The sequence below is a fragment of the Saimiri boliviensis genome, chromosome 1, assembly GCF_048565385.1.
Source record: "Saimiri boliviensis isolate mSaiBol1 chromosome 1, mSaiBol1.pri, whole genome shotgun sequence".
NCBI classification, from domain to species: Eukaryota; Metazoa; Chordata; class Mammalia; order Primates; family Cebidae; genus Saimiri; species Saimiri boliviensis.
Genome location: NC_133449.1, coordinates 71,315,840 through 71,343,451, shown reverse-complemented (window position 1 = coordinate 71,343,451; position 27,612 = coordinate 71,315,840). Strand labels below are relative to the sequence as shown.

Sequence of the window (27,612 nt, the reverse complement as noted above, 5' to 3'; positions counted from 1 at the left end):
CCATCAACTCTTTTATAAGAATAGCATCTGTTGATTAAAAAAACAAACCCCAACAGGAGCTACATGTTTTAAAAACCTTAACTTATTACTTTACCTAAAATTCTGCCATCTGAAGATTCACTCATTTGCAACAACGGATTTTTCAAAGGTGCCAACATTTCTGGGAAGATGATGAGGGCATCAGTCATTTTATCCCTATCCAAATTAGTTCTCTGGAATTGCTTTTACCTGAAGTCTAGCTTATATCAACAGGCCTGAAATGACAGACATTTTGATTGTTGGGAGATGATGAGGGTCAATTCAGATCAGGAGAAGAATGGGTCCAGGTGAGGTAACCACAGTGGGAGGCCGCGAGCCTCTTCAAGGCACTGGAGCATGTGGAAACTCCAGGGGAGGGATGCTATGCAGTGGAAGAGAGATACGGAAAGGGAGGTGCTCAGGGCAATTGCACAAAGTTTAAATTTTTTCTAAACTGTCTCTGTGCAAAGGAATATGAGAAGAAAGCCATCTTCCCCTTTATTCTTATACTTTCTTCCTGCACCCAGGGCTCGGATATCAGTTAGAGCTTTATTCACTTAATAATTACTTTTACTGGCCAGGCACGGTGGCTCAAGCCTGTAATCCCAGCACTTTGGGAGGCCGAGGTGGGTGGATCACAAGGGCAGGGGTTGCAGGGTTTCAAGACCAGCATGACCAACATGGTGAAACCCCCGTCTCTACTAAAAATACAAAAAAAAAAAAAAAAAAAAAAAGAAAAAAAGAAAAGAAAGAAAGAAAATGAGCTGGACATAGTGGCACATGCCTGAAGTCCCAACTACTCGGAGGCTGAGGCAGGAGAATCGCTTGAACCCAGAAAGCAGAGGTTGCAGTGAGCTAAGGTCACACCACTGCCCTCCAGCCTGGGCGGTAGAGTGAGACTCTATCCCAAAAAAAAAAAAAAAAAAAAAAAAAAAATTACTTTAACTTTGCTGAGCTGGCTTTGGGACCTGACAGCATTCACAACTGACTTCTATGCAAAAATACATTTGAAATGTCCAAGAGGACACCTTATCGATTCATGTCAGAATGTCAGAATGTAATCTGTGCCTAAACTGGGGTCTATCTGAATGGACTCACTGCTTTTACATTGTCCCCCCACTCTTTAATCTTCATTCGGAACCAGATTGAACTAGATTTGTTAGGTTGAACTAGAAAGAGACTGGAGAGTGAAGCATTGTTTGACAAAATTATATCATATTAGGGCATGCCATGGAGAGGACACTCATGCCCCCATAAATACTCATGACTCACTGACAGGTCATGACTCTTAGAACCCTAGGGATGAACACCCACAAGGCCCTGTGAGGCCCTTCTGCTACCTCCCCAGCCTCATCTTGTTCTGCTTTCCCAGGTTCCAGCTTCTTCAGCTACACAAGGCCTTGGTACATGCTGTTCCTGTGGCCGGGAATGCTCTCCTCTGCCCTTTCAGGCTGCCCACTACATGTAGTTTACTTTTCTCCAACCTTTAGGTTTCTGCTCAAGATCACTCCAGCCTAAGTCAAGCCCTTTTGTTTCACACACTCGTAGATGTGTGCTTCCTTCCAATTAAGAGCTTCAGTTTGCAGTTGTACATTTATTACTGTAATTATTTTGTTTAACATTAGGACCCTCTAACTGGAAAGCTTGATAGAAGCAAGCACCTTCTGATTTTGTTCACCATTTATGTTCCTAAGTGTTGGCCTAGTGTTTGGAACATCAATATGCTTAAATAAATGAAGCATATTAAATGAATGAAGGAATAACAAGAATGACTTTATGAAAAAGATGGTTACATATATGGGGCTTATTTTTAAATGCTACATTTTAACCTTTAGTGGAGGAGGGGGAGCAGTAAATTCATAGGAGGAAGTATTTTCTCTAGGCTTCTACTCTCCATTTCTTCCTTTGGGTTTCTGTGATGTCAGGAGTCCACTAAAGGGCAGAAAAATGCTGTGAGCTCATTCCACACTGGTTACTATTAACAATTTCTTTCTTTCTTTCTTTTTTATTTATTTTTATTTTTATTTTTATTTTTGAGATGGAGTCTTTCTCTGTGGCCCAGGCTCATGCAGTGGTGCTATCTCGGCTCTCCACAACCTCTGCCTCCCAGGTTCAAGTGATTCTCCTGCCTCATCCTCCCAAGTAGCTGGGATTACAGGGGCAAGCCACTGTGCCCAGTTAATTTTTGTAATTTTTTTAGTGGAGACAGGGCTTTGCTATGTTGGCTAGGCTGCTCTTGAACTCCTGACATCAGGTGATCCACCCAACTCAGCCTCCAAAAGTGCTGGGATTACAAGCATGATCCACCACACCCGGCCTAACTATTAAGAATTTCTTGTGACCATTTAAGAAACCTAAATTCCTCTAGGAAGGAAAAGCCTGATGGCAGATCTCTGTGGAGCCAACTGTAGGAAGCATGTTGAGCCGTTTCTTTTTATAAGTGCCAGTGAGACGTTTATCTAAAGTTTGTGTATTCTTCCCATCATTCTTAACTCCATCTTTTCCATCAGTGCCACTGCTGTGTCTGTACTACAGGGCATTTGTTAAGCCTCTTCTAGAACTCAGCTCTGCCACAGCAGGTGCCCACATCTAACTTTTTATTTTGGTTTCCAAAGGAATTGCTTCAGAATTTTCAGGAAAGCTGTGGGTGGTAAAATATATGAGAATGTGCCTTCTTTTGTTTTCTTTTTATTAACTGGGAATCATTTTGAGCTAAGAAGAACAAGGAAGCTTTAAACACCTACAGATAAGAGGAGATACAAAAGTGAGGGCAAGGAGTTAACAGAATCCTAATTAAAGTTAAACTTGGATCATTACATCTTTGTATGTTGGCTGCAGAGTTGTAGACTTCATGTATATATGAAGTATAGTGTGTTTCTCTTGAAAATATGTAATAAGGCTTAAGGGGTTGGCCAGACACAGGGCCTAACACAGATAATCCAAGCACTTTGGAAGGCTGAGGCAGGAGGATTGCTTGAGGCCAGGAGTTCAAGACCAGCCTGGGAAACATAGTAAGACCCCCGTCTCTACCAAAAATTAGCTGGGTGTGGTGGCATGCACCTGTAGTCCTAGCTACCCTGGAGGCTGAAGCATGAAGATCCCTTGAGCCCAGGAGTTTGAGGCTGCAGTGAGCTATGATCGCGCCACTGCACTACAACATGGGTAACAGAGTGAGACATTACCTCTTAAAAAATAAAAGAAAAAGGGGTTGTAGTATGTCTTCAGGGAAAAGCTGATACAATTACTTGAAAAAATTAAGGAAAGCCAGAGTTCTAGAGTTTTATATTTAGCACCAGATGTTTGGTGTTTAAAATGCTGGCCTGAAGTTTGAGCTGAGGATCAAATTGTCTGCTTAGAAACAATTGAGTTTCTCAGCTATGGTAAACCTAAGAAATGTGCAAAGGGGGAGTAAAATTAATTCACTGGGGGAAAAATGCAGAAAGAAATAATCTTTGCTCAAGAAAGATGCACAAAGAACAGGAAATTTTAGTTAAGTAAATGATTTTAAATTATAATTGCAAAAAGTAGTAATGTATTTCTGAAAGGCTATGGTAGAAATCATAAAGGATTCTGATTCCTTAACTCTTAGTCCATCTTTTGTCCAAGATGATCTTAAAGGTTCAGAAGAACTGTTCCAGCTCTGGGGAATGTATTTCTTGTATGTTTTTCTATAGTTCTTTATTGAATTTCATTGGTGAATATTTTTCAAGAGTTTAATTTAGCTATGTCTCAAAAAGAAAAGAGATGAAAATGAAAACGATGGTTTTCTTCCTATAGTGAAAAAGATGCATTCATTTATTCATTTTATAAGCAATGAACAAGTTTGTACACTGTACTCGGGGGTAACACTGAAGTTTGAGAGCCGAGAGGTGCATGACTTGGTCCCTGCCTTCTCAGACACTGTAATCAAATCAGGATAAGATATATGGAAATAAACAGTTTGAGCGAAGTGTTGGGATGGAGGAATGTCAGGAGAAGAAAAATCACTCAGTTGGTGGGTAGGAGTGGAGTGTCACTAAATCAGCTACAGTCCAGCAAATACCTCTTAGAGGAGATGGCCGTGGAGCTGAGCTGTAAAGGCCGCGAGGGAGTTTGCCATGTCATTGGGGGAAGCAAGGGAAGACTGCTGCAGGGAAAGGACGAGCATAAGGAAATGCAAAGAGGTAGAGAGAGCAGTGCATGGTGCCTGTCAACTTCAGGTCTGCTCAGGACCGGAGGTGGGGCTGTGAGTGCCAGTGCATGTGGGGACTTGGCAAATGCTAGGCTGGAAAAACACCTAGGAGAGAGATCGTGAAAGGCTTTCCACACCAGGCTAGGAAGTATAACCTTTATTCTAAAGGCAAAGGGTAGTCGCCACCAAAGGATTTTAAGTACCAGGGCGATATGATCAGATAGGTGCCTTAGAAAAATTATTCTGGCAGCTATTATACATTCTAAATGAAGATAAAACATCTCCTTAAGACCTCTGAAGTATTCTAGCTGATTCCTGAAGAAGGGATGTCTATAATTCTCACCATTTATCCTCTTAACATGCCACAGAAACATTATCCCACCTGAATTCTAGCTAATTAGACTCAACCATGACCTAAAGAAATGGGTTTGGGGTAGTTGTTACATTTCTCCTAATAACCCTGGACATGAGGCACACCCAGACAGGCCACTACAGAGGAAACCCAGCCTTTCCATATTGATGGGATGTTTGCATCAGCAGCCACTAGCAAGGCAGGAATGTTCTACACACTTTTTAAGGAGTGAGATGCTATTTTCCCTCATGTAAGTACTCTATTGGAGAAACATGCAAGAGGAAAAAGAAACCTTCATGTTGTGCTTTCTTTGCTGATAATCAGATTATGCAGCAATATCCTATTTGCATAAAAATGTAGCCACCTTACAACATGAACTATGTATACACTTTCATAAGCAGACTTTTGAATTGACTGTTAACTTTCAAGGCATAATAGAATTTACTCAGTATCAAAAGATACAACTATAAAGGGCCTGAAGTTTGAGTCCAGGTACGTTTTGGAATTAAACACTATTCCTAAACACTGGAAGAGGGGAAAAGTTTAAAGAGAGGATGTGGCCCAAAACGATGGAGTCTCGATACAACATTATAAATGCAAATAGGTCTCGAAGTCACTGTGGCTTCTAGCTTGGCTTCTAGGAAAACAAAGGGGTCCACAACCTTACACGTTCATTTGCCCTGGCAGTTGAAAGTTCATCTCCCTAATTAGGAGTTTTGCTTCTATGACATAAAGAACTTTCTAACAGACAACCCATCTTATTTTTACCTGATGGCTCACTGGCACAGGAAGTTCCGATCAGTTGTGATGTAAATCTTAAGAGCTGCTTTGGGTTTTGTTGTTGCTTCACTCTGAGTAGGTTTAGGGAAACAGCAGTCCTGAGAGGACAGAGGGAGTTAGGGAGAGAAAAAAATGGGAGCAGGGCTTTGACCTGCCGGAGAGGAGCCCCTGCTGACACGGTCAGTCTGACCCATTGAATGGCCTGAATACGATAAATGCCGCTTTATCCTGCCTTGAAAGGCACGAGATAGCACAGTCTAAATGCCTGGGCATGCTTAAATAGGCGACTCGGGATGTTTGAGTTGAGCGTGTTTGAAATCTGAGCTCTCTGACAGCCTGGGAGCTGCCACAGGTCACCTGCCTTGCTCCGTAGGGACAGGCCCAGGTCTCACAAGAAATTGTCCGTAGACGAATTGTAGTACAAATTCCTTTCTTTGTTGGTTGGCCTCTTTCACTAGACCATGGCCTATAAAATTTTGTAAAAACAATTCTTAAATATTATTTGAAAGGGCAAATGGCCCACGCTGAAAGGTTTGACAGTTTGACATATAGTGCATGGTTTTGATAGCTCGGAAACTGAAAAGTGTGGCCAAGATTCTCCCCCTGCTCGTTAGAAGCCTGGTGTTTTTTAAATAGTGTCTTGTTGCTTTGCAGAGTTCCTCTGCTCCTCGAAATCTGACAGGCAATGAGTCTGCTCCAGTGATCTTAAATCCTTTCAGACTAATTTGTGAGAGAGTAGCAAAATACTGTAGCTAGCACCTTTGAATCCAGCCTCCAAGAGGCACACAACCAGGTATCGCCAATTAAGGAGACATTCGGATAATCATATCAAAGCAGATTGCTTTAGAGTCTTTTGATAATGCCTGAACCTGTGCCTAGAGAGAGAGAGGAATCCAGAGTTTCACTTCATTGAGGGGGAAAAAAGAGACTGGAGTGGCCGGGTCTCATCAGAGCCCAGGAAGTTGCAGGGGGTGTATTTCTGCATTAGAATGTTGCATATGTGCGGCCTGTGTGTTCGCAGCCCCAGCGGCTGCCTCTGCATAGCCAAAGGCCATTTCCAGGAGCCTCTGGCCCCTCAGTCACTGGCCTGCTAGTTAATTGCCACACGGACTTCATGACACATGGGCAGATAATATGACATTTTCAGTTTCTGTCACTAGCAAACGCCACAACGTTGCTTGCACTAGTTGCTAAGAAGCTGTCAGAAACCATTAGCGGTTGGCTAAAGTCGCCCTATGGCATTTCCTCATGGCATCAGCAAAACGAGCATAAATCACCCACTGGAGCCTACTGCTGTCCTAATGAGGCTGTAAGCTTGTTTATGGACTAGCATGATTTTTATGATTATTTCCACCTTTTCAGTTTGCCTTCATTTGGCGGCAGGAGAAGTCAGCTCCGGGAATGAAGTCACTGCTGACATTTTACAAATGTGGTTCAGAGCTGCTGCCTGCTGCCGTGTGGTCGGCCGGTGGTTCTCCAAGTTTGTTTAGTGATCTTAAAAATAAAAAAGGAAATAAATTCTCGAGAGACCACATTGAGGTGACTATATCAAATTGCGGAGCGAATGGAAATGCTAAAGGTACAATTGACCGTTTAGACTTTTCTCTGAGGTTGAGACATTTCCAGATCAATTTTCAATTTTAAAAAGTGGAAGAGGTTAAACAATTTATTAAAATCTATGAAAGTGTTTGCTTTTAGAATAGTCTGTTTTTATTATGCTCGTCTCCTTCCCCATCTTCTCCATTTCCCCAACTTGTGTTGGAAAGGAGCAGGGTTTATTGTTTTAGGCTTTTCTGAACATGCACCAGTATTTACACTGGATTGAAAGCATTTGCTTCCAATGAAAATCTTGTCTTAGATTACAACCCAGCAGTGTCGTTTCCCTCCCAGATGGGAGTAAAGTAGCTGTATTTGCCTAAAAACAGTAGGAAGAACAAACTGTGCGTTAAGCCAAGGCTGTTTTTGGCTTGAGCTAATGATGTAATAGAAACCTTTTATTCAGGAGAGGTCACTGCCAGGGACTGAAGGGGGTGATCTGGCTCCTGCTTGAAAGGTTTCTCCATTGTATCTACATAAGTCTTCACTTAAAAAATTCTGTTCCTAATGCTTCTGCTTTCATACAGCAGAAATAAACAGGAAAGGTTCTGGTGAGTGTTACACATGGAATGCAGAAAGCCCTCCTCTCCTAATGGAGTATATAATTCAGGTGCCCTCAAGGCACGCTTTCAGGAATTCTTTTGCCTGAGGTAATGGGAAGCTAAGGTTGCTTTAAGGCCTTGATTATCTATTGATGCACAAAGCTGGAAAAAAGTCATCTCTGCTGGATTATAGTAGATATTTCCATAAATTATCAATGAATTCTCTTCTAGGCAGGCACTAGGCATTGCTTGCTAAATTAATCTGAAGGGGTTTGAGGTGGATAAAAAGGCTATTTTTTCTTAAAGGTGGAAAACAATCATGGGGGGTGGTGAAAAACAGTATTGTTAGGTTATAAGCTTTTCATTTTTAATCAGTGATCAAGTCCTATATGTCTTTTCCTTGGTTACCTTTTGCATATGGAAAGTGGATTAGCCCATTGAAAATTTAAATGCTGTTGAGTTGTTTTCTTTTCTCATGTTTCTTTAATGAATTGTTATTTTATATGGTAAATTGCTTCTCTGAATAAAAAGCCTGTTTAAATACTGGACTTTCAAAGAATTTATTAGGCAAATCCAAGGGGATGTCTCATAAAATACTTGGTTATGCAAATAGTTTGGTTGAGTGGAAGGACTGCTGATTTACAGATGTGGGGGTCTGGTGCAGCACAGACCCCAGTAGTTCCATGCCAGGGTACATGACCTTGACCCAGTCAGGTAACATAGCGTTTTCTTCACTGATGCAATGATGGCTTTGGAATGGTGGGTTTTCATGATCTTTTCCGAGTGAATGCAAGCTATGATTCTGTGAAACTTTTAACAAAATAGACAGATTTTAAATATAATAAAATTGTGGATTTTTAATAATGAAAGGTTAGACTCAGAAGTTTTGCAAAAGTTTTGCATTTGTAGCATATTCTGCAATAGTAGTAGAAATGTTAGAAGTCTGTTTCTCACCCAACAAACTTTCTAAACTTCAGCTCAGTACAAGTCAAGGCAATTAAAAAAAAAAAATTGAGGGACATTTTTCTTTTTTCTGATGGGATAGAGGTGGGTCTGCTGAGGGAGCTGTTAAGAATAGTTGATTAGTTGCAACATACCTACCATAGATTAGACAGAAATAATTGAAATTGAAAGGACCTAATAACAGAAATGAGAAATATAGAAATTCATGAAGCCATGGAAATGAATCTGGGGCTATGTACAGGAAACTTGTCTTACCAAAGTATCAGGTTCTTCAGGTCGTGTAGATGACTCTCCAATGACTTATTTAACCCAGTAAATGTGCTTTTGGGTGTATTTTTTTAAACCTAATTTCTAAGCCTGTCCACTATAGCTCTTCCTTTTGGGCCCAGAACAACCTGTTAGTTTCTAAGAGAACGGTGGACCAAGCTAAGCTACTTTTTAGTGTAGTGGGTCTTGTCCATTGTGGTTTTCCCTTTTGACTTTGATGCCAACACGAAAAATACCTACTTTCCATTTGTACCTTGTAACTTATTTTGGTCAGTGTGATTATATGGGTTAAATTTTTATTTTTCTTATTAAATATGGCATTATAAAAAAGAAATAACTACCTTTTTAAATTTCATTGTGTCACAGAGCCAAAATATTTTCTACAAGAAACAGTGTAAATGCTATAAAAATAAATAGAAAAATAGGATCCAGTATAAAGGAATATGTTAGCAGGTGATTTTTCAGTGTGGAACATTTAAATCTAGCACGAATTTTAGAAACTGCCTGAATTGTTAGTGTAATGCAATTCCAATTTACTGTTAATTTAGCATTACCTTATTTGATTTACGCAGTAATTGTTTTCTAATTAAGAAACTATGTCAGGGGTTTTTCCCTTACTAAACTTGACGCTTTCTTTCTATTAAAAGGAAAATTATATTTTATTTGAAGCATTCCTATATCAAACTGCTTATATGGTAGATTACCTACATTTCCCCATCCTAGTTTAACTAGTCTTAAGATAGATCGCTTGTGGAAATAGTTGATAGCTTAAATGCATCTTCTCACAAGTCAATGTTAATGACTGTGGGATTCGAATGCCCAGGCAGCGATAGTGCCACTGCTAACCACTGGCACCATGTTGAACTCCCCCATAGGAGTTATGCTTAACCTGTCTCAGCTATACATATTGAAATAATTACCATAGCAACAAAGCCACAAGGAGATTGGATATTTCCCTCCATTCCCTTTGACTTTCGGCAATGTTCTTTGGAAGAAGTTCTTTATATCTGACTACTCTTGAGCCTAGGCCTTGTTCTTTCTCTTTGTCTTAGAAAACAAAACAAAACAAAAAACAGTACCAAAGAAACTATTAATCATTTAAATTTGCTCTTTTGGTTTTGTTTATATCCAAAGGCATTCTATTTGAATAAAGCATGTTAAGGTAGCATCAGTCAAAATTTGATTCACTATGTTTGCAGGTGATGGCTTGGACAACAGTGTAGCTTCCCCCAGCACAGGTGACGATGATGACCCTGATAAGGACAAAAAGCGTCACAAAAAGCGTGGCATCTTTCCCAAAGTAGCCACAAATATCATGAGGGCGTGGCTGTTCCAGCATCTAACAGTAAGTGGATTCTAAATGACATATGTAAACTAAATATGGACAATGAACCAGTTTTTATAGAAAAAAAAATGAGAAAAAAGTAATCCCTCTGGACTTGAAATATTTCATAAATCGCTGTGTTCCCACAGTTTTTGCAAAAGTGTTAGCACTTATTTCTTAGCTACATACCCCAAATGAAAAATTTTATTTAAAATTCACTATTGCGATTTTGTTAACTTTCATAAGTTAAAAGTTTTAGGTGTTCATGTGCACTTGTGATTTTAAGTATGTATATTAATGATGTTGATTTACTAAGTGTGACCCTTACGTGCTCAGAACCATCTCCTACTAAGAAGAAAGTAAGACAAACCCTAGAGAGAGACGTAATATCTTCTGATGCTTTAGTGGACCTTTATAACAAATGGTCCACAAAAATTTAAATCATGTTGCAATGGCAAGATGATCACATAATTTGCTTTTAAGTAGTTTGAATGCACTGGCTTCCATTACAACACATTCATGTAAGTCAGAGCTCCACAGTGAAAGTTGTCCCTGTATTTAGAACTGTAAAGGAAAACAGCAATATAGAGTCAGCTCTTCCTGTGTAGTCCCTTGTGACTTTTCAAGCACAGTAACAGTTTATATTGTCTGTGCGAGTATTGCTGTTTTCACTGCAGGAATTCTCCTGGAGATGTGAGAAACTGGAGACTTGGGGCTTTATGCCACTGGGGGATTTGCTTTGTTTGGTTATTGTCCTGAATGAATTTCATGTTCAAACTATTTATAAGAATAATATTTTGGTGGATATTTTTGCAAGTGCATACTGATTTAAGGAAGAAGACACAAGGAAGATTTGTGGATAAAATAATATTTTAAAAATCAACAAGACAAGACTGTTGACAAGGGGAATTTCAACATTAGAGACAAAGGATGAATTTAGACAGGTTGTAGCAAAGTTACATAGATGAACAAAATGTTAAAAACTCTTGCCGGGCGTGGTGGCTCAAGCCTGTAATCCCAGCACTTTGGGAGGCCGAGGCGGGTGGATCACGAGGTCAAGAGATCGAGACCATCCTGGTCAACATGGTGAAACCCCGTCTCTACTAATGGTGCAAAAAATTAGCTGAGCATGGTGGCGCGTGCCTCTAATCCCAGCTACTCCGGAGGCTGAGGCAGGAGAATTGCCTGAACCCAGGAGGCGGAGGTTGCGGTGAGCCGAGATCGCGCCATTGCACTCCAGCCTGGGTAACAAGAGCGAAACTCCGTCTCAAAAAAAAAAAAAAAAAAAAAAAAAAAAAAAAAAAAAAAAACTCTTGAGGGTTGTTTTTTACTATCAGGAAGAAATATTTTATGTTACTATTTTTATCTTAGCTTGCTTTCCTAAGGTCATTTATTCCTTAAATATTTAAGTTAATCCTGCATTGTCATTAACACGTGCGGAGCCTGTTTACCTTCATACCCGGGCCCACTTTCAAAGCTGTGTTCCTCAGTGAGTTTTACCGGTGCAGAGAGACAAACTCGGGGGATGTCTGAAGGCCATGTTGGTTGTGCTCCTCTGGATAGAGGCTGTGTCTCTAATCATACTCAAGGGTATAAATTAATCCAGATTTTCCAGCATCAGTGAATAAGATAAAAACTGAGAGCAACTAAAACAACAACAACAACAACAACGACAAAAATGTTTCCTCTCTTCTCTTCTTCCTATCATAATTCCAAACAGTAACTACACTACACTGACAATTTTTGAGTAAACTTTAGAACTTGGGCTAGGCTGGAAATCAGTTGAAGATTTCCATTGTTTTAGCTGTTAGGATTTTAACATCATATCAAGTTTACCTAAATTCCGATTCAGGCACCATTACTTATCTGACACCTGTTACACGTGGATGGATATTTTGAGATCTGACTCCTGCAAGTTTCCTATTGAAGATTATCAGTCACCAATGAACTGGAGGCAAAGAGGACTCAGGTCTTGAGGGCATATAGTGAAAAATGAATGATACGACATTTAGATAAGAAGTGGCAAAGGTGTGTAGTACAATGATCCAGGTGCAGTGATGCTGATATTTTATCTCCAGAGCTGACCAGCTAACTTGCTCTGTGGAATGAGTTGGTGTGGTGGGATAAAATCAAGTTGGCCCTGAAGTCACAACCAAACAATTCCTATTTCCTAGACTAACAGAAACAATGAATAGATTTCTTCAGCCCCATCTCTGTCTGCAGAGGAGTTTTGGCTTTACTTGAAGCTGAGGTGCCCCTGAATAAAATATAATCATATATTGGTTCAGACAGAATCCAGAGAGAGAGAAGCAAGTTATTTTATGTACCCACTAGTTTTCCTGTTTTCCTAGGTTGAACCCTTATGAAGACCCTTGCAGAGAGCTACATTATCTTGAAACAAAACAAACAAAACCAAAATAAACTTTCTAACAGCCTGCATGATTTTACATGCATTGCCTTGCTTATATGGACTATGTGTTTATTACTGGAGCAATTGTAATAGAAATTATTTATGAACTGCCTGATTTATTGAGGCCTGGATAATAGTCTTCAGTTTTGAGGTCTTTGCTGGCCTGTGCCACTGCCCTGAAAGGGGAAGCCCATTCATCCATGTTTTCCTGGCTTTCCACGAATGTTTACAAGTGTTGCCTTGTGGTTTCCATTGGGAACTTCTATCCCCTTTACCCACTCCAATGCCATCTTCTCATATGGAAATATTGATTAATAATAATGGTCTGTAAATATCGAATTGCTCTTATAACATCATCTGAAGAGCAAAGTTAGGAGATAATGTTTAAAATTTTCATCTTTTCCTTCCCCCAGTGAAAAAGATTCCTTCCGTCTTCTCTAATTTCAACAGCAAATAGACCTCCAGTAATAAGGAACACCCATTACCTTGTTTTGTAATCCTTCTTAAAGGAATGCATGGACTGCTTAGGTAATATTTATAGTAAGGAGCTAATTCTAATAAATTCTATGAAAACTCCCATAGAATCTAAAGAGAGTTTTGTTGTTGTTTGTCTAAATGTAAGTAACTACTGACATCTTGGTACTAATTCTTTGGTAACTTTATTTCAAGTTCTGAGAGGTCTTCAGGGATGCACAAGTCTTTAGGTATTATCTGTACAAATTTTAAATGATCACATCATTGCTATATGATAAATGCAACTTATCTAGAAAATCCTTTCTGAAATCTTGATAGATATAAAAGAACCATTGAAATTCTGGCTAATTAAAACAATGGGAATACCAATTTATTAGTAAATTGTAAACTAATCTTTTTTTAAATGCCAAAAGGCATATTTGAAAACCTCCCATACCATTTAAAAGCAAATTCCTATTTCTTTTTAAAATAAATGGCTCAACCCTTTCATTGGGTTTATTCAGTGAAAAAAAATCTGCCCTTGAGAGGGCTTTAAAGCATTTCTGTGTTAGAGGAGTAGAATAGGTCCTGAATTTAAAAAAAAAAAAAAAGAAAAAAAAGAAAAAACCTTTCTGGATTTGCACCCCAGCTGCATGAGAAGAAAAATGTGCCAGTCTGTAGTTATCCACAGGTAGATTTAATCAGTAGCACATTTTACTACTCCAAAGAGGGAACTAAAGCCTCATTCTTGGACTCATAGTCTCTAGCAAGCTAAACTGGACATACTTGTATATAATGAAAACAATAAAAGAAAAAGGAAACGAGTTTTAAACTTTGGTGATTATGGGATAAGAGGAAATTTCAGTGAGGTAAATTCCCAGCTTAGACTTAGTTGAGCGTTTGCCAGAGTTGGTAAGTAGAGAGGGTCTCTTAAAAGAAACTATTCCCTGGAATTGAAAAGAATGACTGACAGGATTTAAATAATAAGAGAGAATTAGAAAGAAAATAAAGACATTTATTAATAAGAATACTTACATTTGCCTGAAGATAAATTATTGCAAACAATTAAAATGTGCTTAATATTTGCATATGAGTCACTGTGTATTCACAATCAGTTCAGGGGCATATGTCATATCAAGGTTTCTTTTTCCTTCTTGAAGGCATTATTCCAACTGTAAACATAGCCTGTGATGTCATAGTGCTTAGGCTGGATGTGTTTTGCATATCATCAGTTCTTTTGCTACATAGTGTTACAAAGATGTGTGTCCAAGGGCTTAGTGAAAATGAGGAAAAGGAGTAAATGCCACGTTTAGGGAAAAAATCAAGTCTTTTTTTTTGTTTTGTTTTTTTTGTTTTTTTTGTTTTTTTTCCTACCATATCATATTGCAGTCTAATCAGAAAAGCGGTTAATGTGCTTCTTATTTAAAATACGCAGTGACTATATTTTTCTGCATGGAACTTCTGTGCCTCCAGGAATACCGAAAGTTAGGGAGAAGGGAGGTAGTCAGAAAGCATACCTGCAGATTCAGGTGAAGAAAGCATTCACAGGTCAATACCCGGCATTGACCAGTCGGGTGGCAATCCTGACGGTGAAATGATTTTCATTCACACTCTCTCCTACTCCCTCCCCATTCTTTCACCATCCTGAGGATCCCATTTGGCTAAGCCTTACTATAGAGAGAAACTTTGCTTCTAAGTTAGACACGCTTATGTGCCAAGTGTTCTTGTTTGATTTTCTTTCTTGTTTGTGTGTGTGTGTGTGTGCACTTCTAGCCTGCAAAATTTTTGCGTGTGTGTGGCCAAATGTATGTCTTGATTTCTGATTTATAAGACTTTCCTCTCATTGTGGATAAAGCAAATGTGAGAGGTTGTAGAATCTTCCAGGTTGAGAATAGCGTTTCCATAGAAACACTATTAGATGAAAAGTGCCCTGCGGGTCCGCCACTCTAAGGACGGAGTAAATGGAATTGAATTGGGAATTGAATGCTCTAGAAGAGACAGATGTTGTTTCATCGGTTTCGCTTTTAGTAACAAGATCTGTTGGAGTCATCTTAGTGTCATATCTCTCCTTGCCATTTTGGAATAATTATTCTCTAAACATTATGAATTATTACAGTGAAAAAGTACACCTAATTGGTATCTGGATAATCCTTTCCATTGATTGAAGTTAGCAAAAAGTTGAAAGGCAGACAGAAGAACTCATAGGTAGGCACATGGGCAGGTGGCAGATGAAATTTTCTCCTCTCCTCCCATTTCTATTTCTCTTTCTATTGCCCACCTCTGTATGCTGCCAGTTTTAACAGTGAATATTCCTTTCAAGCCTTACAAGCCAGCATCCTTCAACAAAGACGTAGGGGGAGTCCTGAGAAGGTGGTGGGGCAGGGCAACTGTATTCTCACATTCTTGCCTGAACTGTTCATCAGGGTAATACAAAGTATTTGAGAAAGGCAGTTTCTTCTTCAACCTAATCCTAATCTACCTTAATTATCATGTGCCTGAGCCAAGGGAAGTGGTTTATAGAGATAGCAGGGAACTTTGATTCCTTCTTCACTATGTGTTATCTGCAGACAGATCATTAAATTAAGAGCCTTGAAAACTAATATAAAGATGTGAGAAGACCTTTTTCCTTTCAGATGTCCATGTACCCTATCAGAAATTAGCTCTCTTACATACCTAAGAAGAATATTTTCATAGTTTTTACTTTTTCCCTTACACATAACTGCCATTCACCTTCACCTCTGACCAAAGCTAGGCTTTGCTGAAACTATCCCAGGCTTGGATAACAAAATCCTTTATCATAATTTTAAAAGATCTCTGCTACTTTGAAGATAGCGTATTTCTACTTTGACTAGATAAGGACCCTGACTATTTTTCATTCAAGTGGGAATCATCGGTCTGGGGAGGAAAATGGAGTCGATTATTTAATTACTCGAGGGGAATATTGGAATGCCCTAATTCTTCTGTGATATACATCATATAAACTCTGTTTTAATAATGAAGCGGGTGGTTTCCAGATTCTGGGGCAACTGCCTTTTTCTTTTTCTTAGCTGGTTATTGAAATCCTAATGGGATGGGTGATGAATTTTCTTAGGTCAGGTAAACTGAAAAGGCTACAGCTGGAATTCTTCACCCAGAAGAATCGGAGTTAATACTAATGATCATTGTGAATTAGAAGATCAAAGGAGAAGCATCAGCCTGTTCTCCACGTTGCTGCCCCAGAGGCCATTAGTGACCTGGCAAAGCTCTCTCCCAGCCTTCTCTGTACCTCCTTCCCCTTTCCTGGGCCTTTCTTCCCCACTCATAGCTATGCACCTCTGACCTGGGGTAATTACAGTCAGTTGATGAGGAGGCATGGGGGAAAACAATCGAAAGTAAAATCAAAAGTCCAACTTTAAAATTGCCTATTTATCCAGGTATGTAGCCTTTCTGAGCAAACGAGGTCTGTCTGAGACTCTATGTTACTTTCAGGATGTGAGTGAGATTTTTGTGTGCAGTGGTTGTTTCATTATAAGAGACTTTTGTAGAGTCTGGCTGGCAATTTGTCAGATAATTCTAAATTTTTTCTTTGGTTTCCAAGGTTCAGATAAAAATACACCATAGTTTGGTCTTCTGATATATTTTTAATTGGGCTGATTAAATAAAGGATTATGTGTAAAACAAAAGTGCCCATGGACTTTTTACAATTTGTTAAGTTGTTACTGATGCACATAACTGTTTAAACACTAGCCAGCCATTTATGCTTCAAAGCATGTATCAATATCATGTCTTCTTTTTATTTTAATTAGTGATGATATATTTTTAAAGATAAAATATCAAACTTGGTCAGTGAACATGCAATCAATTTATCTTCCATATTAAAATTGGAGTACCACACGAATACATGTGAGTGTGCGTATATATTTTTAACTAACTCAATCCAACCCCTAGGAATTTTATACAGGTTTCATTGTTTCTTTCTCAATGTTTAAGATTCCTACTGAAGATACCTTGCCTTAAAATATGAAGGTCTGGCAGAGGGAAAACCAGATGGATTTATTTTATAAAAGATTCTAGTGCTTTGGATTGTTTTGTTTTGGTTGGTTGGTGATTTTGCCAGTAGAAGTAAATCTACAGGTCATGGGATTTAGGATCCTAGGACTTAACTGGGAACATCCACATCATATCTGTCTCCCGTGCTGAAATGTATGACTATCTGCTCATGTATATCCCTACCCCTGCCATCTATGAATTTTAGTAGGGAAATGGATCCATTTTACATATTTTAATCCCCTAAGTAGCCATGTCCAGCACCCTAATTTTCCCTCCTCCTGCTGATGTAGGTCTATGTCAGAGGACAACCAAGTAGTGGAGACCACATTGCAATGGTCTGTTGCTCAGCTCACAAAACACTCTGGGCCATGACCCAAGCTTACTTTTGATGGATTGAAAGCCATGTGACAGCAAAAAAAATATTTGATTGATGCTCCAGGCAGTAATGATAGGGATTGTGTAGATGCACATCAAAATGATCGCTCCTGATGTGCGAGTGCTTTCATTTCAGTATGGCTCGTCCTTCCCTGTGCAGAGTCTGGAGTGTGGTAAGCTTGGCTAGCAGCCGTGGACTTGATACTCACTTCAGTGCGTCAAGAGCCGGAGAGTGCGCTCAAGAACTCAGATAAGGCATCTTTTTCTTGGTGGGCCAGTGAAGAGCCTCCAGAAGCAAAAGAGTAGCTGGAAGGGTTATGCTATGCAAGCTTCTAACATTTTAAGGACTTGTTTTTTCTTGCCATTGCAAAATGCCTTCACTTAGCAAATTATAGCCCAATGAGCATGGGTCCAAAGATGAAATGCATTCCTCTATCTAAAGAAAAGGTAGACCTTAAATAACTTGATGTTATGAAGGCCAACATCCTAAATTAGTTGAGAAAGAAATAACTTGGTTTTTGTTTTTTGCTTTTTGTTTTTTGTTTTTGAGACAAGGGTATTGTTCTGTCTCCCAGGCTGGAGTGCAGTGGTATGATCTAGGCTCACTGCAACCTCTGCCTCCTGGGCTCAAGTGATTCTCCTGCCTCCTGAGCAGCTGGGATTACAGGCATGCAGCACCACGCCCGGCTAATTTTTGTATTTTTAGTAGAAACTGGGTTTCACCATGTTGGTCAGGCTGGTCTTGAACTCCTGGCCTCATGATCCGCCTGCCTCAGCCTCTCAAAGTAATGGGATTACAGGCATGAGCCACCATGCCTGGCCAGACATCATTTTATGTTTTTAGAAATATTCTGAAATAGAGTTCTTGGTGAATTTGAATGTCCTGTTGGCATGATCTCTTTTTAAAAAAAAATGGAGTGATATATATATATATATATAAACTTGACCTTGTAGCTGTCTGTGCATTTCAGTTCTTAATAATCTATGGTCAGTTTTTATCTGTTTCCACAATTACCTTTGTAATTACCCAAGTGCTCTCATTTGCCCCATGGCACAGATTTCCCTGAAGATTTGGTACCCTGGGAAGTTTTTGGGATGTCAAGAGACCAGCAGGTACAGTTTGTTAACATGAACACTCATCCTATGAAAGATCAAGGTCATTTCTGTTGCAGTTTATAGAATTTTAGAAAAAATTCTTATCTATTATTTAAAGAAAATCCAGTTTGCTAACTTCAAGAGGGAAGAACTTCACAAAAATGAATTCGTTGAGGAAAATAAAATAATTTCTGTCTGCAAAATGTGACTTTTATTATATTTTTTTAAATTCAGCTATTAATTGCTTGGGTTTTTTGACATTGGATTATTCCATCCTTTTAACAGCTGAAAGAAAAAAACTGATCATAATGCTAAATGAAAATTTAATATGTAAGTGTGTGGTACTTCATTGTTTAATATTTTCCTGTACAGTGGATTCATAAGACATTCCTGTGAGGTGAGCAGGATGACAAAAATGAAGTTTAGAGAAGTTAATGATTTTTCTTTTTTGTACTTTTCTTTCTTTCTTTCTTTCTTTTTTTTTTTTTTTTTTTTTTTTTTGAGACGGAGTCTTGCTCTGTTGCCAGGCTGGAATGCAGTGGTGCCATCTTGGCTCACTGTAACAACCCAGGTTCAAGCAATTCTCCTGCCTCAGCCTCCTAAGTAGCTGGGACTACAGGTGCATGCCACCACGCCCAGCTATTGTTTGTATTTTTATTACAGACGGGGTTTCACTAAGTTGGCCAGGATGGTCTCAATCTATTGATCTCATGATTCGCCCACCTCAGCCTCCCAAAGTGCTTGGAACTATAGGCGTGAGCCACCGCACCCAGCCAGTTAATGATTTTTCTCAAGATCAAAAGCGACAAACTGGCTGAGCTTGAACCAGGATCTCCTGACTTGAATTTCCATGTGCTTTCCACCACGCTGCCTCTCAAACACACAGCAAATCAAATTGAATTGTGGAAGTTCAAAGGTATAATTATAATCTCATTCCACAAGTTAGCTAATTAGTATTTTTAAACAATAAAAATATGAGCCAGAGGGCTTGGCATAAAACTTCATAATGCAACCTGATGGTTTTTAGTAACTAAGGGTCAAGGATGGTCCTTCTGTTTCTGGAATCTTTTTCTATAAATATCCTCCCATAAAAAGGGCAAAGAAAGCTACAGCTGTTGATATTTTGTGACAATCATAATAATTTGTGCATTTTTTGAATTTCAGATTTTAAACATTGTTTAACTGCTCCTCTTTCCTTAGAGAAATATGTAAATCTCTACCCATGTCTATTACTAACAATGTCTGATAGTGCTTTGGGGACGAAGAATCTTTCCTCATGCAAATCCTAACTAAACCTTCTAACACAGAATTTAGCTCCTTGAAGATTTTTTTGCTTGTCACGTGGCCAGGTTTCCAAAGAGCTATGTCTTTAATTTGCTTTATGGAGATACAGGAAACTGCTTATGCAGCCCCGATTACTCTTAAAACTACGATCCAACTGTCGTTTCTCAGCAAAGAAGGCTGCTACACCCAGGAGAATTAAGCTGCCACTCTGGGGTATGACATCGAGGTCTGATCATTTTAAAGCTAGTAATAACCAGAATCCTAAAATTCTTATGAATAAAATGTAATTTTAGTAATGTTTCCATAAACAGTGGTAATGGTGGCATTTTAGTAGGCAGTGACATTAGTCACATCGAAATTGTACCACATTGGCTTTTAAATTACTCCACCTGTCTGTATGAATAGAATTTTCAGTGTAAAAGCAGAGAGACAGCTGCTGCTAATGTCTCCTTCTCCCTGTGCAGATAATGCTGGCAAATCTACATGCAGAAAGGACTGGCTTGTGATGTAAAACGGTACCTGACCCCGCTGGCTCCTGAGCTGCAAAGCAGTACCTTTAATTACCAGTGGCTGTGTTTAGTTGTTGATATAAAAATGTCAGCTTCCAGGAGTGTAACCTCAGGTTCACTCCCTCTAGTAATGTCACCCATCATACAATATTTTTCTTCCACCCACATCCGTAATGCGATGGGTGAGCATTTATCTTGATGTGTTTCAGAAACATGCAAGGCATTAATACTTAAAAGGAGAACGCCTAATACTGTACAAACTTGATTGATGATCTTTCTGTTGGAGAACTTTTAAAGATTAGCAGAATCTGGTTCCTTCTTTCTAGCCAGAATAGAAATATGGCATGCTGTTTATACCTTCAAAGGGCTTAGCATCATTCATCTAATATAAATACAGGTTCTTACGTGAGGATCATGGCAGGCATTTCATAGAGCAGAAAAGGGTAAAGCATGGGCGGGTTTGAGAATATCAAATCTGTTCCTACGTGCCCATGTTTCCTATGATAGATGAGGAAGTTTGCTTTTTAGAGAAGCCCGTTTGCTCTTAGCCTTTTGATTATGGTTCTATCATGGAAGCTCCATTGAGACAAGAGTGGGCCAGATGAGGGGATCCTCCTGTTGGAGATGCCTGTTGCCGGCAATGTATTGGATGAAATGGTAGATAAGAGATATACATGTCTGGCTCATTGGCAGGCATTTTTTTTTTTTTTTTTTTTTTTTTTACTTCTTTCGCACAACTGGTGTTTTCGTGTTTAATTGAACAAGGAATGAGTAGTAAATGAGAGCTGCTGCCTGAAATCCCACTGTGAGCATGTTTTGCACTTGGCTCCCCAGTGACAAGGCAATTTGTGAAATTATGTGACGGAGTAATTAGATGAAGCCAGGGCTCCTGACTGTTGCCATGCATATGTGGCAAGGGTTTGTTAGGAAGAGGGAGGGGGAGAAAAAAATAGATTATTACTCTGGCAAGTCGGCTCAAAGCTTCTTCATTTATTTGTAAACAGAATATTTAGTGACCGCATAGGAAGTAGCTGTAATCACCAGCTCATAAAGAAACCACAGCAGAGCTTTTGGATTTTTGCAGAGTGCTCATGTAAAATTTAAGCTGGGAGGCAGAATCCCTGTTAATGTAATTAGGATCTAATTTACCACCCTTTGCACACAGATGTAATAATGTCTAGATATTTATTCTATCTTTAAGCACGTTACATATACCTCAGTGCAGCAGTTACTGAACAGAAACAGGTGTGAGCACTTTCCTAATTCGTTTTTACACTGTAAACACATAGCAATTTAAGGGAAATATTTACCAAAAACGAGGGGAAGGAATGTCTGCAAATGAGGCAGTAATGGACAGTTGCCCTTTATGTACTGATGGATTTCTCAATGGTTAAGTAAATTAAAGCAAATGCTAGAAAAATCAATAGGCCAGCATAGTCTTGGTTTTGCCTCATAGACTTCAGGACAGAATGACAGATGTGGTATCTATGACCCATTTAAGTATTAATGCTTGAAAAACGGCTTCTGCATGCAAGGTTGTAGGCTCAGAAACGTTCTCCTGTATTAAATTACTGACAATAATATTTTTAAGTGTACGTGGAATTTATATGTTTCAGTTAGGTTGTTCTTATGTGTTACATTTATACTGGAAGATTAGTTGCTTAGTTGTTGCAATAGCACCATAAATCAGTTTTGAATGATCCCACAAGGAAACATCTTCATAACACTGTAGTTGGAAGGTGAAGATGATGTATTTTGAGCTGACGTGTATGGCAAAGTGAATATGCTCAATAGCACTCTATGTGGAAACCAAATTAAATTTAATTAAGGAGTAGATGCTCAGAACCTTTGGAAAAAATCTGTAAAGTAGCAGTCAAATGTGGCATTGTAATTCAGTTAATCTCCAGGGCTACAAATGCTGTATTTTACATTTGAACTAACATGGGTAACATGTCACGCAGGCCGACTGTCATAGCATGTGGAATTGTAGAGCTACACTGATGTCCTAAGTGGTAGGTGTTAGCCTCTGAGAATGAGAAGGCAGGCCTTATTTGGTAGCCCCTCAGAATATTAGTTTTCCCACCCATTGTTCTCATTTCTAAAAATTAATTACTAACTTCAAGATAAATAATTTAAATACAGTCAAAATGTTGGTTTGTTGACTACCAGAGATAGGAAGGCAAGGAGAGAAGCAAGGTTAAATGTACTTGCATGTCAGAGACATGCTTTTATGATCAAAATAAAATGAAGGGTTAAAGTTATTATCTGGTCATTGGAAGAGAAGGTGCCTTTCGTTGGAGAGAAAAAGAGTTTTGCTGCCTTGAAGTGTCCTGTTTACCTTCTTGTGCTGACTGAACTTAGACAATAATTGCTTAACTATCTTCCTTGCTCATGACAAATCAGGCATGGTCCAGCCTGACTCTGGGTTTTGAAAATCAGCATGTAAAGGTGATAATGTGGCCAGGTGTGGTGGTTGTCGCCTGTAGTCTCAGCACTTTGGGAGGCTAAGGCAGGAAGATCTCTTGAGCCCAGAGGTTCAAGACTAGGCTGGGCAACATGGTGAAACCCCATCTCTACAAAAAGTTAAAAAATTGGCCGTGTGTGGTAGCTAACACCTGTAGTCCCAGCTACTTGGGAGGAGGTTGGAGGATCACTTGAGCCAGGGTAGTCAAGACTGCAGTGAGCCAAGATTGCACCACTGCATTCCAGCCTGGGCAACAGAGCAGGACCTTGTCTCAAAATGAATAAATAAATAAAATTTAAAAAATAAAGGTGTTATTGTGATAAGTCATATTGGAAACATTGCTAGACTGGTATGATAAAAAGAAGTAGAGACCAGGTTCGGTGATTCATGCCTGTAATCCCAGCACTTTGGGAGGCCAAAGTGGGCGGATCACCTGAGGTTGGGAGTTCGAGACCAGCCTGACAAACATGGAGAAACCCTGTCTCTATTAAAAGTACAAAATTAGCCGAGGGTGGTAGCGTATGCCTGTAATCTTACCTACTCGGGAGGCTGAGGCAGGAGAATTGCTTGAACCTGGGAGGTGGAGGTTGTGGATAGCCAAGATTGTGCCATTGCACTCCAGACTGGGCAACAAGAGCAAAATTCCATCTCAAAAGAAAGAAAGAAAGAAAAGTAGAAGAAGTAGAATGATTGTTTAGATTCTAAATAGAAGTCTTTAATCCTTTTTTTCACACAAATATTTTATACAAATATTTCACGTGAATATTTATAACATTTCTCTGAATTTGTATCATGAGGTTTAACAATAAACACATTTGGAGTTTTAAGTGAGGTATAATGAGTAACTTTAAAAAATGAAAGTCTATCATCTAAAAAAACAGAAAATGAAAATCACTACACAATTGAAAATTCTTTTGTTTCTTGAAAAATAGCCTTGGCTGGGCGCAGTGGTTCATGCCTGTAATCCCAGCACTTTGGAAGGCCGGGGCAGGTAGATTATTTGAGCCCAGGAATTCAAGACCAGCCTGGGCAACATGACGAAACCCTGTCTCTACAAAAATACAAATATTAGCCGGGCATGGTGGTGCACATTTGTAGTCCCAGCTACTCGCAAAGCTGAGGCAGGAGAATCTCTTGAGCCCAGGAGGCGGTGGTTGCAGTGAGCCAGGATCACTCTACTGCACTCCATCCTGGGTAACAAAGTGAGACTTTGTTTCAAAAACAAAACAACAAAGAAACAGACAAAAACAGTGCTCCTTAAGCTATAGCATGCATTTAAATTATCTGTGGATCTTTTTTAAAATGTAGATTCTGATTCAGAGGGTTGAGGCCTGAGATTCTGCATTTCCAGCAACCTCCCAGTGCTGCTGATGCTGCTGGTCCACCAACTGTACCTTGCATAGAAAGGATCTAAGGAACACAAGTGAGATGTCAGATTTTAAATGGAAAAAGGATTGTTTTTCTCCATCTTTGATTTTTATACTTTGATTTTGCCTCCTGATTTTGAAACTTACCCCATTGTTTTTATCATATTAGTTTGACAAATTGTTTTATTTTTTTCTCTGCCAACTTTCAATGCTTTTTCAGCATATAAGAATTTCCTTTTGAATTCAAACACTCTCATTGGATCCCTCAAGTACTCTGAAAGTTTCCGATAAACCCAGGGCTCTACAGAAAGAGAGACTGTTTCTTCTGGGCTCATTGACTGTGCACTTGCGTGTTCGGGGTAGGTGGAGAGGTAGCTCTGAAGGTCCCATGATACAGAATGTTGTGGTTCACCTCCACCACAAGGAAACATCTTCATAGCTTCAGGGCTCTGGTGACAATCTGCAGCAACGGAAGTTATCATGGAGTGAGGGCAGTGTGTGTGGTGTGCTAGCTCCCAGACTTCTGCAGAAGCTCTGCAGATCAGGTAGCCTTTGTCAGTAAGAAAGCAACAGAATCACTAACTGCAGAAACAACACATGTGTTGAGGGAGAACTGCGTTTGTGCCTTACACTTCTTGCCAACTTCATGTCTGCTCCAGGAAATCCTTTTGTATTCCCACTGCCCTATGTACTTTATCTTCCATGGGCACTGTTACTCTCAAATTTCACAGCATCCTGGAAGGAAGGTGAATTTGCTTTCAAAAGTGAGTATCTGAAAAGTATGTTTCCTCCAGTGTGGCTAAGATCTAAGGAATTATGCATACCTATTAATCATTGCTTAGCAGGTAAATTCTCTCACTCATTAGAGTTCACATGCTGGATGTAGTTTCTTGAAATTAGGTCATTTATTTTGTTCTAAGTCACTGAGGATCAAAGGTCATAAGGAATCCAAAAGCCATTAGTCAGGGTTCTTTTCTGGACCCCTTAGATGTCATTGTACGAGTCACCCATGGCAGGCCGGGCCTGGCCTGCTGTCAGGGAGCTGGCAGGGTGCCTACTTTATTTCCAGTTTGCATAGATAAAAAGCAGAGCAGCGACTCTTGGAATCACTATAAAAATAAGCTTACATAAAATCTCCATTTGAAATACAGTATGTGTGTGCCCCTGCATGCTTTCTCTTCTGGATGCCATGGGAGCTAGAAATCAAAATTAGGAAGCAAAGAGAGACAGACATCTGATGCCATTGTAGACTATTCTTTGTTTGGGTGCAGGCATTTATAATTTATAGTAAATTTAGTGAAGACCAAATTTTCACAAAGAATTACAATAATGACAAACCAAGCATTTAAATTTGCTAAACAAAATAAAAATAAAGGCATCGCTTAACCATTGTCAAACATATATATACATATTTATACATATATGTAGGTACCCACTCTTAATAAGATTGAAGTGCATTTGTCAGTATCAGAAGTGTTGGGCAAGAGATATAGTCAAGTCAATTTATTCACTTTTCTCGTTGAGCCCTGTGAGTCTCAGGCCCACACCTTGAAGTGAAAACATCAATTACTGAAATGACAGGTGTTCAGGACTTACTTCCTGAGAGATGTTCATGCTGGACCAGAAACCACGAGCACTCAGCAACATTCATCACTTTGTTCAAGAGAGACCGAAAAAACTGTGGGGTGAATTTGCTAGGGAAAAAAGGCCAAATATTACATGCATGCATGAAATAGCTATGTCTGAATTTCTAAAAGTTAGAAGCAAGCAAGTATCCTATTTTAAAAGATTATTAATTGTTATTTAATAGTTAACTTGCATGTGCTCTCACAATTAATAATTGTATCCCCATTTCACAGATGAAGGAACTGGGATGGAAAAGGTTAAAGATCTAACAGCGATCTTAGTGTACAATGAAGTTGGGACTGGAAACAAAATTCAGGGCCATAAATTTCAACTTCCTGGAGCTTACCACTTCCATACCCTGACATTTAAAATTATGACTTGTTATTGTTCTTGAAATTGTCTTGCATACACAGTTGACTAGAACTGATGAGAATTGAGGCAGAAGTCCACATAGCCTCATCAGAGCCATACCTTTGACAGAGTTATTCCAGAGCAATCAGAACTGCTCTATGGTCAGCCAGACTGGGGGCCTCTGTGTAGCTCCTTTGCTGTCCCTAGAGTTCTCTGTGGCTCTGATACCTGTACTGCAGTAAAAGCAAGTGTGTGTGTGTGTGTGTGTGTGTGTGTGTGTGTGTGTGTGTGTGTTGGGGGAGATGGATCATGCTGGCGTTAGGGCCTTTATCTATGAATACCTTATGCTTTCTGGTTTGAGAAGAGATGGCTGGAATCGTTTCTATGATATGATGATTTAATCTTACCACACTGCAGGAAAAAGCAAATTTTAAACATGCTTGTTATTTTACCCACCATAAATCATGGCAAAACTTCAGGCCATATCTATCTTCTCTTTGAATTGCAATATAAATGGGGTCATTAAAGTATTTTCCAAATAAGTCAAATGCTTTTTGAGGGCCTACTATGTACAAGGAACCATATACATTCAGAACATTCTCTGATGTTTGAAAAGGGCATGGATCTAATCTGTGGTGCAGTTTACAGAAAACTGGAGTGAACAGAACAGCCAGGAGACAACTGTAACAATTTAGGTAAGAAGGCTGTGCTGTGGGAGTACAAATTTAGGTAAGAAGGCTGTGCAGTGGAGGTAGCAAAGGTAGATCCTTTTGCAATCAATTGAGGAAATATACTAGAGGATATGGTTTAGAGAGAAGCTTCAGGAAGTGGTAACAAGAAGGCATGGTTTTTCTTTTATTTTTTAATACTTAGGAGAAAGGAGATTGGAATACATTTACGCATAGAATTGAATTCAGCTACCTTTCTTGGAATTTCTACTATGTTCCATGCAATTTGTTAATGCACAGCCTACTTACTTACTTAGGCAATAGAGGTCTTTGAAGATCAAAGTAGAGAGGGACTGATTCATGGAGCAAGAATCAAGGGTAAGCTGGCAGTGGAGGGGAGGGTGATGGGATGGCATCTCAGAGTAAGAACGTAGCAATAAGGAAGAAGGCAGAGAGATTTAGAAACGAAAAAGGGTGCTATTCTCCTCCTGGATCTTTTAGCAAGCTGGAGGCAAAGTTAACTGATACATGTCCAAGAAGTAGGATTAGGAGCTGGAGGAGAGTGGAAGTCATTTGGAAAAATTGCCGTTGGGAACACAGTAGGCAGGGCAAAGAAAAAAAAAAAAAAAGAAAGAAAGAAAAAAAAGAAAATGTAAAAAGACTTTCACAGTGTAGTTGAGAATACATATAGAAGTAGCACTAGATACCACACTGTGACCAAGGACTGGCGAGGCTTTTAACAGGCACATTTCATAATCAATCTGCATTTCACATGCTAAAATGAAGGCATTATTGAATTCTTAGTGGTATTCCACAGGAAAATAATTTCATTTTCTATTCCTTAAAAATTAGTACTATGGGGAACATTCACTGAGCCCCAGTCTGAGTCACTGAAGTTTGTACTGTCACACGTAGGTTAGTGAACTCAAGATTGCATTAAAGGTTTTTATCGCAGTTTTAGAGGAAGT

The 27,612-nt window shown here is 39.3% G+C and overlaps 1 protein-coding gene across 3 annotated transcripts in view; it reads left to right on the top strand.

Annotated features, from left to right (window-relative positions):
- Positions 1 to 27,612, top strand: part of MEIS1 (Meis homeobox 1) — a 139,153-nt gene that overhangs the window by 69,536 nt on the left and 42,005 nt on the right. For all 3 annotated transcript variants that reach the window (XM_010333527.3, XM_003922680.4, XM_003922679.4), the window contains exon 8: positions 9,889 to 10,034. In XM_010333527.3, coding sequence (XP_010331829.1) covers positions 9,889 to 10,034 — 146 coding nt within the window. The remainder of the gene's footprint in view (positions 1 to 9,888; positions 10,035 to 27,612) is intronic.